The sequence below is a fragment of the Hirundo rustica genome, chromosome 33 (assembly GCF_015227805.2).
Source record: "Hirundo rustica isolate bHirRus1 chromosome 33, bHirRus1.pri.v3, whole genome shotgun sequence".
NCBI classification, from domain to species: domain Eukaryota; kingdom Metazoa; phylum Chordata; class Aves; order Passeriformes; family Hirundinidae; genus Hirundo; species Hirundo rustica.
The window spans coordinates 286,483-304,042 of NC_053482.1; the positions used below are offsets into that span (position 1 = coordinate 286,483).

General features: G+C 52.5%; 1 protein-coding gene across 1 annotated transcript; it reads right to left on the minus strand.

Moving 5' to 3' along the window:
- Positions 1-11,175: 11,175 nt before the first annotated feature.
- Positions 11,176-11,763, minus strand: LOC120764636 (olfactory receptor 14A16-like). Its single transcript, XM_040088636.2, has one exon. The coding sequence runs from the start codon at positions 11,761-11,763 to the stop codon at positions 11,176-11,178; it is 588 nt and encodes a 195-aa protein (XP_039944570.1).
- Positions 11,764-17,560: the final 5,797 nt, after the last annotated feature.

A 17,560-nucleotide genomic window follows, 5' to 3' on the forward strand; every position in this document is an offset into this window, starting at 1 on the left:
AGCAAAGCTCACTGCCCAGGGACAGAGGGGGAGTGTGCAAGGTGGGCACACAGCAGTGTCCTGGCACAACCAGAGCTCCTGGCATGGACCTGAGGGAGCAGCCGAGCAGGGCCTGGGCTGTGTGTTTGTTCTGGGGACAGCCTGGGAAGGTGTCCCAGGACAACTGTCTCACACCAGCCCCTGCAACCACCATTGCCAGCACAGGCCTCTCCCCTCACCTGCACGACGCTGTTTGTCCCTGCATGGAGGGACACGAAGTGACCAGGCCAGCAGTGTGTGTTTGCTCTGTACTGAGAAGATTTCAGCAGTGCATCGTGTGTGGGGGGGGAGGTGAACCAGAGTGAGCCCAAGCACCATCATCAGCACTCGGGGCTGGCACAATTCCAGTGGCACAAACACTACCTTGAAGCCACTTCACTCTCAGAGTAATCTCCTCTGGGAAACCACCTGAATTCTGAATGTGCTTAGGACTGCATATAGAGAAACATCCAGGGCAGGGAGGCTCAACGGAAAATGCTCAGGATAACCAAGGACTGGACAGAGAGACTACTGGGCTGGGGGTCTGTGGGGAGAAATCACAGCTGCCTCCCTTCTGAACCACCCTGGGGACCTGGACAGGGCTGTGCTGTGTTCTGTGCACTGACCTGGCCCTGTGTGATATGGAAAAGGCCTTTGGTGTCAGGGATGTTGAGAAGGCTGGGCAATGTCACTGTGAGAGCTCTCTCAAAGCCCTTGGAAGGGCCAGAGCCATCCCAGAGTGTCCTGGGCACTTGGGAAAGGTAGACATGGAACTGGTCTGTGAACGGGGCAGGGAGGGGACTGTGAGAGTCCCAGACTGGTCAGGCTCAGCAGGGAAGGGGATGTGGCAAATCCTCCTGCAGCCGTTCCAGGCACTGACGGGACAAGGCAGGGACTGCAGAACCCACGTGGGAGGGAAAAGAAGGGGATGTTGTGTGCCCAGACTTTAGCCAGGCCTGTGACATGATCTGCTGTGGTCTCCTCAGAGCCAGACTGGAGAGACCTGGGCTGAAGGACTGGAACCTGGGGTGGGTGGGAATTTGGCTGAACAGTGAGGGTCAGTTGTCACCCATGGTACAGAGTCCTCTTGGCAGCCACTCCCTGGTGACATCCTTCAGTGACCAGCATTGACCACCTCTGTGGAACATTTCTATTAACTCTACAGTGGCATGGAATGCACTTTCAATTCCTTTGTGGATACTGACAAATTGTAGGGAGTCTGTGACTGAACTCATCCAGTTAATGGTGACTGCAAAACATAATCGGGCAGTTTGACTGAGGTGAGTGAATTTGTCTTGCCATCAGGTGCCAACCAAGCCACAAGAAAAGGGAGAAAAAATTATGCATTAAAAAAAAAGGCAGTTCAAAAGGGAAAAACCCAAACCCAAGCAAAATACCCCCAAAAAACCCCCCAAAACCCCAATGAAGTAAAACCAAAGCAAGACCCCTCACAACAACACAAAACCCCCACAAACAAACCAACCACAAAAACAAATGTCACAAACAGAAGAAAAGCAAATCCACAGGAAATCTCCTATCAGTGGAAAATATTTAACCACCTTGTGGTAGGAGAGGATTCTGTATTCGTAGGTGCTGTTTTGAAAGGAAAGTGTCTTTAAAAAGAAATTTATCCCTTACCCCCCCTACTTTTCTAAGTTTATTGCTCATCATGGTGTGACATGGAATGGAATATCCCCTGGGTCAGTCCAGCCCAGCTGTCCCATCCCTGTTCCCTCAGGAACACTTGCCCATCCCAAGCCTGTAGGTTTGGGGGGGTTGCAGACACGCCTCAGGTGGGGTGAGTGCTGTGACAAGGACAGGAGAACAGAACAACGTTTACTTTCATCACAGACAGTAGAACAGAACAGCACATCCTTGGAGAAATGGGTAAAGGATGTAACTCCGGCAAACAGAAGTCATTCAAAATGCAAACTGGTTGTCAGCTCAGCACTGCAAGGCTGACAAAACAGAAATTAATAAGAACAATAATATTGCCCATACTCAAAAGCAAGGGTCAAGGAACATCCACCTAAAAATGACACTGCATGTTGAAGACAGGCGCCAAAGAACCATAAAAGGACTTGAGATAAGGGATGCAGCTATGTCAAATAAATTCGAAAGAAGTCGGGATGGCTAATGAATGCATAATGAGTGCGTGTGATAAAAACTGTTCGTTCAATGCTCAGTGCACTCACATGGAGGAAGGATCACTTGAGTGACCACCATGCTGTAGTAAAGAATATCAGCTCTCAAATACTCAAAACTGTATTTGAAATTTTCTATCCAGTGGATTTCCGTATCAGTGGTGTCCTTGATTCCATTACATCCCACAGTTTCACAATGGCCCCTTGGTTCCATGAGGTCCTGTTGTATAACAATGGGCCCTTGGTTCCATTAGAGTCCATAATGTTAAAATGGCCTCCTTGATTCTGCACTGCCACAATGCTCTCCTTGGTTCCAGAGGGCCTTGGTGTGTCCCAACAGCCCTTTGGTTCCATGAACTGCCATAGTGTCACCATGGTCTCTTGGATCTGCAGGATCACAATGGTCAATTGATTACAAGCAGCCCCGCTGTGTCACAATGGACCCTTGGTTCCATGAGGCCTCACTGTATAACACTACCCCTCAGTCCCATGAGGTTTTGTACTCTCAACAATGGTCTCGTTGGTTCCACAGTGTGAAAATGGCCACTTGGTTCCATAAGGCTCCTCAATGTCACAGTGGTCTCCTTGGTTCCATGTGGTCCTGCTGTGTCACCACAGCCTCCTCGTTCATGAGTTTCTGTAATGTCAACAATGGTTACTTTGTTCCAATGAGGGCCCGCTATGTCACAATGGACCCTGGGTTCCATGAAGCTCTTCAGTGTCACAATGGCCCCTTGGATCCATGAGGTTCTGTACTGTCTCCATGGTCTCCTTGGATCTCATTGTCGTAACGGACCATTGGTTCCATGTGGCCAAATGTGTCACAATGGCCCCTTGGTTCCACAGGTTTTATACTGTAACAATGGACTCCTCGGTTCTGTGAGTTACCCTGCTTTCAGCAGGGGTTTCTTTGGTAACAACGAGGTCCTGCTGTGTGTCAGTGCACACTTGGATCCTTGAGGATCTGGAGTTTCACAAAGGATCCTTGGTTCCACAAGACCCCGCTGTGTAACAATGGATCCCCTGTTCCTTGGGTCTGTATAGAGCTTTATTGACCCTTGGGTCTATGAGGTTCCTTTGTGTCACAATGCAGCCTTGTTTCTAGCAGGTTCCATAAAATCACAATTGTCTCCTTGATTCCATGAGCCCCTGCTGAGTCATGATGGACCCTTGGTTCCATAAGGATTTGCACTGTCACAATGATCTCCTTGGTTCCATGAGGAACACAAAGCTTTGCATAAACACTGAGTAACACCTGCTTAATACACCTGGGAACATCTACTTGCATTCAAAAAAGAGCAGTTAAAGGTGAGAACAGCACCAGCAGCTTCCATCTGCAACTGAGACCCAGGAAAAGGCCAGGGACAGAGAATTTGGCTGAAAGAGTAATAGAATTCTGCTTAAAGATCAGAAAATTCATAATACAAAGATAATGTCTGGTGACACTGTCCCTTGTAGAAAGGTGACATCATTTAAAGCAGCCTGTACTGAGTATGTGGTTCCTTTGTGGGGTTTGCTGTTTAGGAAACCTGCTCAGGCTTTTCCATTCTTTCCTTACAAACAAGAAAACTTCTGGGCCTGTGTGCAGGCAGAGCCCTGAGGAGAGCATGGGGGACATGGTGCAGTGGGCTGGAACATCCAGCTGCAGAGCTCAGGAGAGAAGGTTTTGGTGCAGGGCACAGGTGTGATCGCAGCACGCAAAGGAATAACAGGGAGACCGGAGATTTGCAGGGCAGAGTTGCTCCTCAGAGAGAGAGCCCAAGGCTGAGCTCCTCTGCCTGTTTACTTCTTACTTTTTATACATTTGTGGATCTGGTTGTGGATTGGCTTCTGGGGTTACCACCTCTCAGCCCAGTGGTCAGACCAGCTGTCAGTTACAATTGTTTTCAGGTTAGAAATATGTAAACAAAGGACAGGGAATGAAAACCAGAAGGTTTGATTATGTTCTCATGTGTGAGAAAACTGCTCCTAGTATTGTGCAGAAACTAAAGAAACTGACTCCATCTTATGAATAATTGGAAGGCTTTAAAAAAACTCAGAAAAACCAGGGTGAGAATCTACCCTTTTAACTTTACAAAAAAGAAAAAACAGAAAAACAAAAATTAAGACATTTACAAAAGGAATATATACAAATTCAATCAGTCTGTGGAGGAATCATCAGAGCGATCACTCAAGGATTCATCCACTTGGTGACTTCGAAGTTGATCACGGCTTACACCTTGCCTGTCAGCTGAATTCTCCCTCTATGGTCGCAGGTCAGGACGGACACACTTTGAAGGTAGCCAGCGTGTCCCAGTGTCCGTGGACACACACGCATACCCTCGCCCCATAGCGATTAGGTCATAGGGTCCTTCCCATTGCTTAGTGACTAAATTTCAGACCCATACCTTCGCTCGAGGCTGTTGCTCACCATCCGAAGCCTGCAACGAGAGATGATGGTTCAAAATGACAGGATTATTTGAGTTCTGAGGCGCCGTAAGGTGATTGACGGTGTACAAAGCCTTTGCCAACCGACTGTGTGGGTTTTCACCCTGCATTCCCCGTTTTTGTTTTTGAAGAACACGCTTGAGTGTACCGTGAGCGTGTTCTACAATCGCCTGTCCCGTCGGAGAATGAGGGATGCCAAAGTTATGTGACACACCCCACGACTGTAGGAGCTGCCATTCCTGCTGTGAGGCATGAGCAGGACCATTGTCGGTTTTCACAGCAGAAGGTACGCCAAGAACAGCAAAGGCCTGCCTCCAGTGGGCAATGACATCACGGGCTTTCTCTCCCGTGTGAGCAGAAGCCCACATCGCAGAGGAGAACGTGTCCACCATGACATGCACATACTTGAGCCGGCCAAACTCGGCGACCTGGGTGACATCGGTCTGCCAAAGCTCCAAGGCTTTAAGGCCTCTGGGGTTAACCCCTGCCAGCAATGGCGCACCAAGGGTGTGACAGTCGTTGCATGAACTCGACAATCTCACGAGCCTCAGTGGCCGTCAGTTGGAACTGCTTCTGCAGCGTATGCGCATTTTGGTGGAAAAACCCATGCGATGCCTTGGCCTGCGCGAGCACGTCAGGCTGAGGGGCTACCCACGCTGGGTTAGCCAACTTGTCAGCCCTCGCGTTACCTTCCGCTACAAATCCTGGCAAGTTAGTGTGACTCCGTACATGCAGAACGTAATATGGATGAACTCTGGCCTGAATTGCGCACGACAGGGCCTTCAGTAAATAAAACAAGGCAGGGTTACTGACCTCCTTCAAAACTGAACAACCCAATCGCTGTGCAAAGTCGGCAACATAGGCTGAGTCCGTGACCAAATTGAAAGGTTCCTGGGAAAATTTCTCAAATGCCATGACAGCAGCCCTTAGTTCAACCAGTTGGGCTGACCCATCCTCATGGCCTTCCAAAACCTGCCACTCAGATCCATCCTGCCAGGTAACAATGGCTTTTCCTCTTTTGCCTGAACCGTCAGTGAAGACGGTGGGACCTTGCACTGGCTCTTGGCTATTTTTGGGTCGTAGAGAAAATTGAGTATTTTTCACCACTTGCAATAGCTTGTGGCTAGGCAGATGGTAAGTGATCTGCCCTGAAAAACCCTCAAGAGCACTTTGCAGCGAAACATTGTTCGCATAGCTCCAATCAAATTCCTCCCTCTGAACCGGGAGTATGATCTTTGAGGGATCTGCACCCATCAATTGCAAACAGCTTTGCCGGCACTTGATTATCAAGCACGCAATCGATTCAAACAGCGCTGTCACCATCTTATGAGGCTGATGAGGCAGGAAGACCCATTCTAAGATGTGCAGGGGATCAGTCCAATCATCATTCCATTGGCCGATGATACCTGTAGGATGTAAATCAGGAGTGGTGATGAACACAGTGACATCAATGGAAGGTTCAATGCGGTACACCCGGCAAGCCGAAACAGCTTGCTGAACCTCCTCCAGCACTTTTCATGCCTCGGGGGTCAATTCACAAGGTGACTTTAAATCAGTGTCCCCTTTCAACAATTCAAACAAGGGACACAGTTGTGCTGTGGTCAGTCCCAAGTAAGGACGTAACCAAGTGATAACACCTACCAGCTTCTGAGCATCATTCAGTGTCTTCACCGATTGCACAAATTGCACCTCCTGGTGATGGATTGTCCGTTCCAGAATTTTGATTCCCAAATATTTCCATGGAGGTTGTTGTTGTACCTTTTCTGGAGCCACCTGCAGTCCATGTGAATGCAGAGCATTCAACAACTGAGGCTGTATCCTCAGCAGCTCATCCTGGGTGGGCGTAGCCACCAAAATGTCATCCTTATAATGACAGATGTGAGCATCAGGAAACTGCTTGCGAACTCCAGACAAGGCACGGGCTACATACCATTGGCATAACACTGGGAAATTTCGCATGCCCTGTCGCAAAACTCTCCATTGATACCGCTGTGCGGGCTCGGCATTATTTATTGTTGGTACCGTGAAGGCAAATTTTGGTCTGTCATCGGGATGCAGAGGGATCATAAAAAAACAATCCTTCAGATCCACAATGAGGACCGGCCAGTCCGCAGGAAGCATGGTAGACGATGGCATACCAGCCTGCAATGTCCCCATGCCTTCCATCACGGCATTGATCTTTCGGAGGTCTTGTAGCAACCTCCATTTCCCAGACTTCTTTTTGATACAAAAGACAGAGGAGTTCCAGGGACTGGTAGATGGTTCCAAATGCCCCTGATCCAACTGCTCCTGTACGAGTTCACGAAGGGCGATTAGCTTGTCATGAGGGAGGGGCCACTGGTTCTCCCAGATGGGTCTGTCCACCAGCCACCATAAAGGAGGTGTGGGACACTCTGTGCCCTTCATCACAGTGGCCCCAGTCAAAAATCTGTTCCCATTCGCACCCAGCACGCGGCCAAAACATCCCTCCCTCAGAGGTTCTGAGCAATCTCAGTAACATGAGGCCAAATTATGGCTGTCTGTCCCTCTGTGTTCCTGATGGCCACAGGATTCCGGCTCACGTAGCATTGCTTCGTTCCTCCTAAGCCCGCGATCGATGTCTTGGCCAGGCTGAAAGGCCACTGCGGGGGCCAAGCAGCCAGGGAGAGAATGCTCACGTCGGCCCCGGTATCTAGGAGGCCATGAAGGTGAATCTCCGACGGCCTGGCACCAACAATGGACACGGTACACAGCATCTCAGGACAGTCTTTGGTCAGGACAGCAGTCCAGCGCACTTGAGGTGGCCCAGTAGAGCCGAAGCCGCTGTCACCTAGCGACCGGTCCTCGATTCTGGAAACAGAAGACTTATAAGGAACAAGTTGAGCAATTTGTGTGCCTTTTGGGGTAGTCAGAGGGTGGGTGGGTGTGGAGACCATTGCGTGAATCTGTCCCGAGAAATCCACATCAATCAGTCCCAGGTGCACCATGATACCCTGAATGGTGGCACTGGACCTCCCCATCAGGAAAGCACTCATGCCATCACCCAAGGGACCAAAGGCATCCAGGGGAACCTTGTGCATTTTGTCCGAATCAATCACGACAGACTCGGCTGTGCAGACATCAACACCTGCTGAACCGCGGGTGCTGGCTGCAAGCCTGCTGAGCAGATCTCCATTGGTTCAGGCTGAGGCAGAGACATTTGTGTCTGCACGCGTCTCACCTTCGCGCTCTGCGTCGCGTTTCCCGAATTGCCCAACGGCTGACCATTCACATGCACCGTTGCCTATACACGCATTCGCAGCGTGCCTTCCACATTCGATTCGGCCTTCCACGTCGTGCACAATGAAACAAGACAGCTGTAGGCTTCTGTGCCTTTCTGCCCTGTTTCTTCCTGGCCCGAGCACCCCATTGCTGCCATTGCACCCCCTGGGGAACAACCTAAGCAGGCTGCACAGCAGCAGCCACAGCCGGCTGCACGGCCGCAGGCACGACTGGTTGGACTGCTGTAGCCACCGTCGGTTGGACAATCGTAGCCACAGCTGTCTGTACAGCTGTAGCTACGGCAACCATCTGTTGGCTGGAAGGGGTTACCCTCGCACAGGCCTCAACCATCTGCGACATGGGCGGATCCCCAGGAAGCGCCTCAATTATCCCCTTGCAAACAGCATTGCAGTTGCTTCGAGCAAGGAACTGAAGCATGAGCTTCCTTGCCTCAGGATCACTCACCTGCTTCTCAACCGCAGCAGTCAGCTGTCCTGCAAAGCACAGGAAGGGCTCATCAACTCCCTGGACGATCGTTACAAAGGACTCCTGTGGAGTAGCCAGCTGTAAGGTCTGAACCAGGGCTGCCATGCCTGTCTGCTGGCACTGCTCCTGGACCGAGGGCTCAAAACCAGCCTGCCCATCGGCCCTGGTATAATTGCCTGTTCCCAGTAGCATATCGGTATTAATCATACGCCTAGGATCACCTGGACCCAGTGTCACATTCCGTTCCACCGCTCTGACTGCCAACTGAGTCCATTTATGCTCAAAGAAGTCATATTCGACGGGTGGGAAAAGGGCGATTTTGGAGTCCAGGGCATTCTTTTGGTTGCCCTGGAGGGTCAGGGATGTGGGCAGAGGGGTCTGGGACCCTGAAACCACCTGAAAAACAGAGAAAGCCCCCGACAGGGCCCGAGCCAAGCTCTGAATGTCAAAGGGCATCAAAAGACTGGCATTAAAATAACTGAGGACTTGCATCACCTCGGCTGAGCCCTGACCATACTTTCTGACTGCATCACACAGCTCTGCCAAGGCCTGCCAAGCCAAGGGTTGATAGGTGTTATGAGTAACACTCTGAAGGACAGGGAAGGCCTGACGACCCTCAGATGAAGCAGCAGCACCTGCCATATCCTGCCCTGTGGGCCCCACAGGGTCAGAGGCAGGCACTCGGCTGGGGACCGGCTGAACACCAGACACTGCAGGTCCAGCACCAGCATCAGCACCATCGCTCAGTCCTTCAGCCTCAGCTTTCACCTCTCCCCAGAATCGCCCACGGTCTTTCAGGCATACGGTCACCTGACGGGGGGGAGCGCCCACCAGGCTGTGGAGGAAGAGCCAACAGCGTGGGGCCCTTTGCTCTTGTCAAAGACCGGCCGCATTCCGGCCGTGTCCCCGTTCGCGCTGAACTTAAACACCCCGGTGCCTGCAGCTGCCGTAGCCTCGCAACGGGAAGCGGAGATGGAGCCGGGCCAGCCGCTGCTGCTGGGCCCGCTGCATCCTCAATGGGGCTGGAGCCCGATGGCAGTGCCGCGGCACCGGCCGCCGGAGACCAGTCAAAACGCTCCGCGGCAGGCACACATCCCAGTGCAGCTGGGAAACCCGGGCTGCATTCAGGCTGAGACGGCGACAGCACCTCAGCCCCCGCAGGCTGGCAGCCCATCAGAGCTGGCAGCGCTGGAGTCTCTCCCCACCCCGCGAGCACCGCCCCCAGCCGCAGCCCATGGAGCTGGCGTGGGGAGCGGAGGGTCCGGGACCTCCCCGAGAAGAGTCCCAGCGGGGGGGTGGAGGCTCACAGCAGGCACCGCCACCCTGAGCGGAGCCGTCAGCCCGCCCAACTGGGATGGTGTCCATCGAAGAACCGACTGGGACCCTGCCTCCAGCAGCGTCCATGCCCCGCACTCCCTCAGCAGGCGGCACGGGGACAGAAGCAGCCAATGCAGCCCCCTCTGGCCCCAGCCCAGGTGGGAGGGTGGGGTGTTCCACTTCACCTGACTCCATCGGATAGATGATGGACGTGCCATGGCACGGACACCACACAGTGACCGAATCCCGGTCAAACAACAGTGGGGCCCGTGCCCCCGGGACGCCCTCCTCCACCAACACCCGAAGGCATGGAGGGGAGGCGGCCCTGCCCCACTCCGGTGGTTCCACGGCTCAGGGACAGGCGGGACCGGCCCCAGGCTCACTGGGGTCCTGCCCCCCTGCTGCCCGAGCAGCGCCGACTGGCTTGGGACGCGCTCTTCCCCTCAGAGAGCAGCTCCGGAGCCCGAGAGTGAAAGACCCTCCGGAACAGTGAGCAGGGAGGGAGGGGGAGAGTCCGTCTCACAATGGAGCTGAAGTTCGGGCTCAGACAATACTTCTGGGTCAGATATAATGACCCCACCCTCCTCCAGCCCCCCGTCCTACTTCGAAATGGGGGGGGCAGCCCGTGAGGTCTGCGAGCTTGGGGGGGTCAGCCTCAACACAGCCCCCTCAAATAATTTCCACTGCACCAACAATCGTGAAACCTCATCATCATATTCTGTTTCGAGTACCTCCAACAGACATTCCCCCAGGAGGAACCACACCTCCCAACAGAGCACGTCATCTGGCATGGGAAAGAATCCACACTCTCTGCCCCACACGAACAGATGCTGAAGCCCCTCCCAAGAGACCTCAGCGTGTTTCCGCTCCAAGAGGATCCTCCAAAGCTCCAACACCAGAGTGTCCTGCTGAGCAGGCACACAACAGGGAAAGAGGGGAAGAAAAACCTCACCAGACTGTTCTGTCACACAGATGGGTCACTAATTGTTGTAGTGGCAAGCAAAGCGATAACACGGAGACAAGAGGTCTGCAGTGCAGGGTTTCTCCCCGAAAACCAGGGCAGGGAAAGCAGCTTGTTTATTTCTTTCATTTTTATACATTTGTGGGTCTGGTTGTGGATTAGCTTTTGGGGTTACTACCTTGTCACCCCACTGGCCAGACTAGCTGTCAACGAACATTATTGCATTATTTTAAGGCTAGAAATATGGAAACAAAGGACAGGGAACAAAAATGAAAGGTTTGTTTACATTCCCATGCGTGACAAAAAGCGAAACACTGCTCCTAATATTGTGCAGAAACTAAAGAACCTGACTCCATTTTATGAACAAGTAGAAGGCTTTAAAAAAATTCAGAAAAACCAGGGTGACGTGGGACCACAGTAAAGGTGGAAAGAATCAAAATTACAAAAGGCACAAACAATGGTCTTTCTTTGTGGATGATGTTGAAAAACTAAAACACATGAAAAAAACTCCCACAATCAAACCAACAAGAAGTATCAAAGATGACTTTTATTACAAAGGATTTGCAGAAACTGGCCAGCAGTTCAATGTTTCAGAAATCGTCCAGTGATCAGTGTCCACACTGCAGCCTTGAGCTCCTGGTTCCTCAGGCTGTAGATGAGGGGGTTCAAGGCTGGAGGCACCACTGAGTACAGAACTGACAGGGACAGATCCAGAGATGGGGAAGAGATGGAGTGGGGCTTCAGGTAGGTAACAAAGCCAGTGCTGAAAAACAGGGAGAGCACAGCCAGGTGAGGGAGGCAGGTGGAAAAGGCTTTGTGCTGTCCCTGCTCAGAGGGGATCCTCAGCACCGCCCTGAAGATCTGCCCATAGGAGAAAACAATGAACGCAAAAGAGCTGATATATAGAGAAGCACTTAGCACAGTGAGCCCAAGTTCCCTGAGTTTGGAGTGGGAGCAGGAGAGCTTGAGGATGTGTGGGATTTCACAGAAGAACTGGCCCAGGGCATTGCCCTGGCACAGGGGCAGGGAAAATGTATTGGCCGTGTGCAGCAGAGCATTGAGAAAGGCACTGGCCCAGGCAACTGCTGCCATGTGGGCACAAGCTCTGCTGCCCAGGAGGGTCCCGTAGTGCAGGGGTTTGCAGATGGACACGTAGCGGTCGTAGCACATGATGGTCAGGATGGAAAATTCTGATGTCATAAAAAAGGCAAAGAAAAAGAGCTGCACAGCACATCCTCTGTAGGAGATGGTCCTGGTGTCCCAGAGGGAATTATGCATGGCTTTGGGGACAGTGGTGCAGATGGAACCAAGGTCAGTGAGGGCCAGGTTGAGCAGGAAGAAGAACATGGGCGTGTGCAGGAGGTGGCTGCAGGCTACGGCGCTGATGATGAGGCCGTTGGCCAGGAGGGCAGCCAGGGAGATGCCCAGGAAGAGGGAGAAATGCAGGAGCTGCAGCTGCCGCGCGTCTGCCAATGGCAGCAGGAGGAAGTGGCTGATGGAGCTGCTGTTGGACATTTGCAGTGTCTGGCTGTTTCAACCTGTAGGAGGAAAGATAATGAAGTTTGAGGGGAGATTTCTCATTGAAGAGTCAAAACCCTTTCTCACAGACTTTTCCCTGCCAATAAATACCACCCCTTTGTGTACGTCTAGCAGAACTTCCTTCATCTTGGTTGCTGGAGATTGCTGCTGGCCAATACTGAATGAGGAGCCAGACCTCAAGAAGCCGGATACCCTGGAGTCAGCCCTGACCCCCAGTCAGTGCATGGGAACAGTGAGGGTAGGGACCAGTGTTGGTGTTTGAACTTGGACAAAGAATCTCCTCCTAAGGCACAGGAGCTGCCAGGGTGAAGGGATGGGGATTGCAGGAGGCAGAATGAGAGATTCTGCTGCACCTGGGGAGAACAGAGAGCCAGTGAGGCAGGAGGATTGCAGGAGGCTTAGTGCAGACTGAGGGGAGCTGCTCTGTCCCTCTCTCCTGTTCCCAGCTGCCCTGGACTTGCACCTTTCTGAGCTCCAATCCCGTATTACCCTGGAAAGCCAGGAGATACTGCTGAGAGCAGAGGGATCCCTGGCACACAAAGTGGCTCCTGCCTTTCCCAAAGTCAGGGAGAGTCGGCTCATTGCCAGCCTGCCCTGCCCAGAGCTCCCCAGGGCAGAGGGAGCTGGGATACCCCATTGCTGTGCTCAGCCTGCACAGGAGGAGCCCAAGGGCTGGGCCTGAGCCTGCAGCTGGAACTGCCATTCCCAGAGAGCCCGTCAGCAATGCCAGGAGCACCTGGGCAAGGCAAGGAGAGAGAGAGCCAGGCCCTGAGGAAAAGCCTTTCCCTGCCCAGCCCTGCACAGCCCCTGCCAGGCAGCAGCAGTGCAGGACAGTGGCCCTCAGGCCCTGGTCAGCAGGGAATGGGCACATGGCAGGAGAGATGCCCTTCATCTCTGGGGCTGCTCTGCGGGCCCAGGAGGGGACTGAGGGCCCCGAGCCCCCGGGCTGAGGGCTGTGCTGGCTGCGAGGGGACACAAGAGCTGTGCTGCTCAGGGCAGTGTGTGCCCTGCAGGGCAGGGCCGGCAGGTGCCACATCTCCCCTGCAGCAGGGCTTCCCTCAGCACTGCCTCCCTCCCTCCCTGCCCACGCCTCTGCTGCTGGAGCTGTCCCAGCCCGAACTGTTCCTATGGCCCCGGGCTCCTTCCCTGCCAGTGCTGCCAGAGCCCAGCCCAGCCCCTGGGCCAGCTCTGCCCTGCAGCTGCTCGGGGCTGCAGGGATTAGAGAACAGCTCCCCCAGGCCTGGGCACCATGGGAAGGGGATGCTGGATGGATCTGGAGGCTGGGGAGCTGGAGGCACTTACTGAGGTTCCCAGGAATCCTCATCCTGATGGTTTAAGAGCCTGAGTCCCTGGTCTGCCTGGCACAGCTGAGTTTCCTTTCCCACCAAGTTGAGCCAGGGAAAACTGGGAGCACAGATTCAGGAAAGAAGAGACTCAAGTAGGAAACTCCTGCCCTGAATGAGCTCATGAAAAATCCCCTCAGAAATGACCTGGGCATGAGCTGGAGCTCTGAGCAGCCCTGGCCCACACAGCACCCTCTCCACAGCAGCAGGACCTGCCCTGGCAGGAGTCACTCCTGGCACCCACAGCTCCCCTCCAGCATCCATGGGGAGCTCCCAGGCAGGCTGAGAGCTGCCCCTGGCAGGTGGCAGATCCCCTGGCCTGGCCAAGAGCCCTCAGGGCTGCAGGAGCTACTCTGCACAACAGCCCTGGGCACCCCTGGCTGCAGCCCCAGCTTCAGCCCCTGCAGCCGTCCCTGGCAGCAGGAGCCGTCCTGCCCTGTCCCTCTGACGGTGCCCAGGGCAGCCCCGCTCTGGAGCACATCCTCCCCCAAAGCAGAGAGGGCAGCAGAGCCATCCTTACAGTCATGTCAGTCCTGTCCTGGGTCAGCCTGAGGAGATCCCTGCAGCCAGAGACTTACTGTGTCAGGAGTGGTGATGATTTCTCCATGAAGAAGTTCAGGATTTTCAAAAGGTGTGAAGATTTGTCCATGAATAATTTCAGAATTATATTTCCAGTTGATTTAAGCCTCTATCTGCTTCACTCCTCTTAGGTACCTGGAGGCAGTGCCCTCAGCCCACCTGGGCTGGAAGAGAAGCTGCTCCTCAGGAGAAATGGCTTTTTGAAGCTCTTCTTGCTTGCCAGGAGCTGCCTCTTTGCCAGGAGCCCAGCCCAGCTCAGCAGCACAGACACAGCAGCAGGACTTTAATAACCCTCTCAGGGCTTTAGGGTTGTTTACATCAGTCTCAGTTCCTGAGAGTGTCTTCAACAAACTTTTCAAGAACTCAAAATGAGAATGAAACACTGAAGTTTCTTCAAGTTTTAATGGGACTCACTGAGGGACACGACTCTGAAAGTGTCCCCATGTTCCAGTTAGAGCAGAACACTGCAGGCAGTAATGACAGGTGGGGACAAACAAGGCAAAGGTGTCTCTGATGCTGAGCAAAAATAAATGTGTTTCAGGAATGCAAAGGGCCAAGGCCTGAGCCCCAGCCCCTGCCAAGGCAGATCCTGTCCCTCCCTCAGTGCTCAGGGCTCTTCCCGGGACACTGGGATGTGGGGATGTGCAATGCCAAGGGCAGCACCATGGGACGGCCCCTGCCAGGCTGCTGAGCAGGGACAAGGAGGCAATGAGGCCCCAGGCCTGCCAGGGTCACTTGTCTCCTGCTCATGGCTCAGGCCCAGGGCCAGCAGCCATGGCCCAAGTGCTGCAGGAGTTGGCTGTGTCAGGGCCTTTCAGCTGCTGCCCATCCCTGTGCCCTCTCCAGCCCAGGCTGTCCTACGGTGTCCATGCCCTGCACCTCTGTCCCTGCAGCCTGTCGTCATCCCCCGGCTGCCCCACCTCGCTGGCCCCTTCCTTTGCTGACAGCTCTGTGTCCTGCCTGCCTCTGCCTGGCCACAAAAAGACTTGGGCTGCTCCTGACTCATTCTGAGTGATGTGTTACATCACAGCACTTCCCTGGAAGAAGTGAAATTCTTTCCTCTTTGGTTCCAGTCTGGTCTGCCTCAGCTGCCTTGTGCATTAAGGTTTTTCCTTCTCTGGCTCTTCTCTACTATTTCAAAGGGATTCACCATCTCTGAAACCACCCTTCAATCCCTCCCAAGGCTCTTGTCCCCTGTCCTCAGTCTCCACTCCACTGAGCACAGAGCTCCTTTGTCCAGATATAGTGGTCAGTGCTTGAGGCCACAGGTACCCAGACAAGAAGGATGGTTCTTTTCTATAGGAAGTAAATCACAGAACTCTGATGTTTTGAAGGCAGATGAGAGGCACTCACCCGAGGCCGAGGCGAGACAGATCTGTCTGTCTTTGCAGCTTGTGTATGAAAACCCCTCTTGCATATTTGTGGAGTTTTGGAGGTGAAATTCCATGTTAGCTGTGGGTTCCTAGACCAGAATGACAGTTCTTTTCCACAGGAAGGAAAGGGCAGAGCCCCAGTGTTTCAAAGGCTGATTAGATGCAGCTTCAAGGAAGGCAAGTCCAGTCTGATCTGTTTGTCTTGACAGCTTTTGTCTGGGATCTATCCTTTCATGGATGGAGTTTGGGAGGCCAAATCCTAGTTTTGTCCATGGGCATCTGGAAAAGAAGGACAGTCGTTTTCTACAGGAAGGAAAGTACGGATCTACAGTGGTTCAAAGGCAGATGAGAGGTCACCCTCGGAAACCAAGGGAACATAGACAGTCCTGGGATCTTTTGACTCGGAGCTATATTTGGATATAAGGAATTCTGGAGGCAGATTCCCAATTTTGGCAGTGGACAGCTGGACTTGAAAGATGTTTGGTTTTGGTTTTGTTTTGTTTTTTTTTTTCCATGGGAAGAGAAGCATGGCCCCGCAGTGCTTTGAAAACAAATGAGAAACAGTCCCCAAGAGGCAAGGCCAGGCAGAGATGTCTGTCCTGGCAGGTTTCATACGTGAACAATCCTTGGATATCATCAGATTTGGAGGCAGAATCCCAATTTCGGCCATGGGCACCTGGAGAAGGACAGTTCTTTCCCGCAGGAAGGAAAGCATGGAACTCCAGGGTTTCAGGGACAGATAAGAGGTAGTCATCAACATGTCAAGGTCAGCTGGACTGTTGCCATATTATGTGAGCTTTTGTGAGATGTTTACGGCTCTGACTGAATTTTCCCACAGCTTTCTGATGTAAACATCTTGTTTTTCCACATTCCTTTCTGATGATAGCCAACTGATGGACTTCTAACCTGGTGTCTTGGTTTGGGACAAATTTGGGAGAAGACTCTTGTATAGGATACCTCTAAGGAAGCAAACCCAAGTGGCTCCTCCCTCCAACTGGTCCGGAAAAAAACCCCTTCTTTGGAGAAAAGTGGAAAAAACTATTTTACTAAACAAATGAAGTGCATACAAGTATAAAGAATGAATAGTATGAAACAATAAAACCTCTCTTTCTGAAGTGAGATGGCAAATTGAGAAAGTCCTTGCCATGGGTGTAGCTTGGCTCTCTCTCTCAGTGCCTCTCCTCAGTCCCAGTCTCTCTGCCGCTGCTGGAAAATGCCGAGGTCCAGGCCCCAGTGGGCCGCAGGTGCAGCCCCCAGTGCTCCCCTGGGTTTTCAGTCCAGAGCAGGTTTAAACAGTTCCAAGAAAAAGGAAAAAAAACAGTCCAGGGAACACCTCTGCCCTAGCTAGCTGAAACTAACTAAAAGCAAAACAAGATCTCTGTCCTGCAGTCTCTCCAAGTCTCCGCCGAACACCCCGTCCGCAGAAGGATGTGTAGGAGTCAGGCAGTTTTCTCAAAACAAACTCCGCGCTTCTCCTTGCTCTTAGAACCAGTCTTAAAGGCACAGGACTCAATATACAGCACAAACAGAACAGACGATTGGGGATACAAGCATCATAAAGTTACCCTAGGACATTCCACCCTTTGTATCCCCATATCATCAATTTACTAAAACTAATATATACTCCAGCTCTACACATACATACATCTATATAAAAACAATATCCAATATACAGCTACATACAGTGGCAGTACCATTCAGCACACAGTGATAATTACACACGGTTCTCACCCAACAATCAGATCTCTCTGCGGTACACATCATGTCGTTCCATCTTTTTGCATTACCCACCATGTGCAGCCTGGTCCCTGAGCAAAGACAATCCCACGGATGGGATCTTCCGTACTTGAAGCAGATTTGATCCAAACTGTCTTCCCTAACAAACCTCTTACATGTACTACTGGGACTTTTTCTCTATTTACTGTATGTTGGGACTCAGATTGGGCAGGGCCTGCTCTGTTGGTGGAACCTCGGGTGTTAACTAACCAGGTGGCCTTTGCTAGATGCTGCTCCCAGTTTTTGAATGATCCCCCACCCAGTGCTTTCAGGGTGGTTTTTAGCAGTCCATTGTATCTTTCTATTTTCCCTGAAGCTGGTGCATGATAGGGGATATGGTACACCTACTCAATGCCA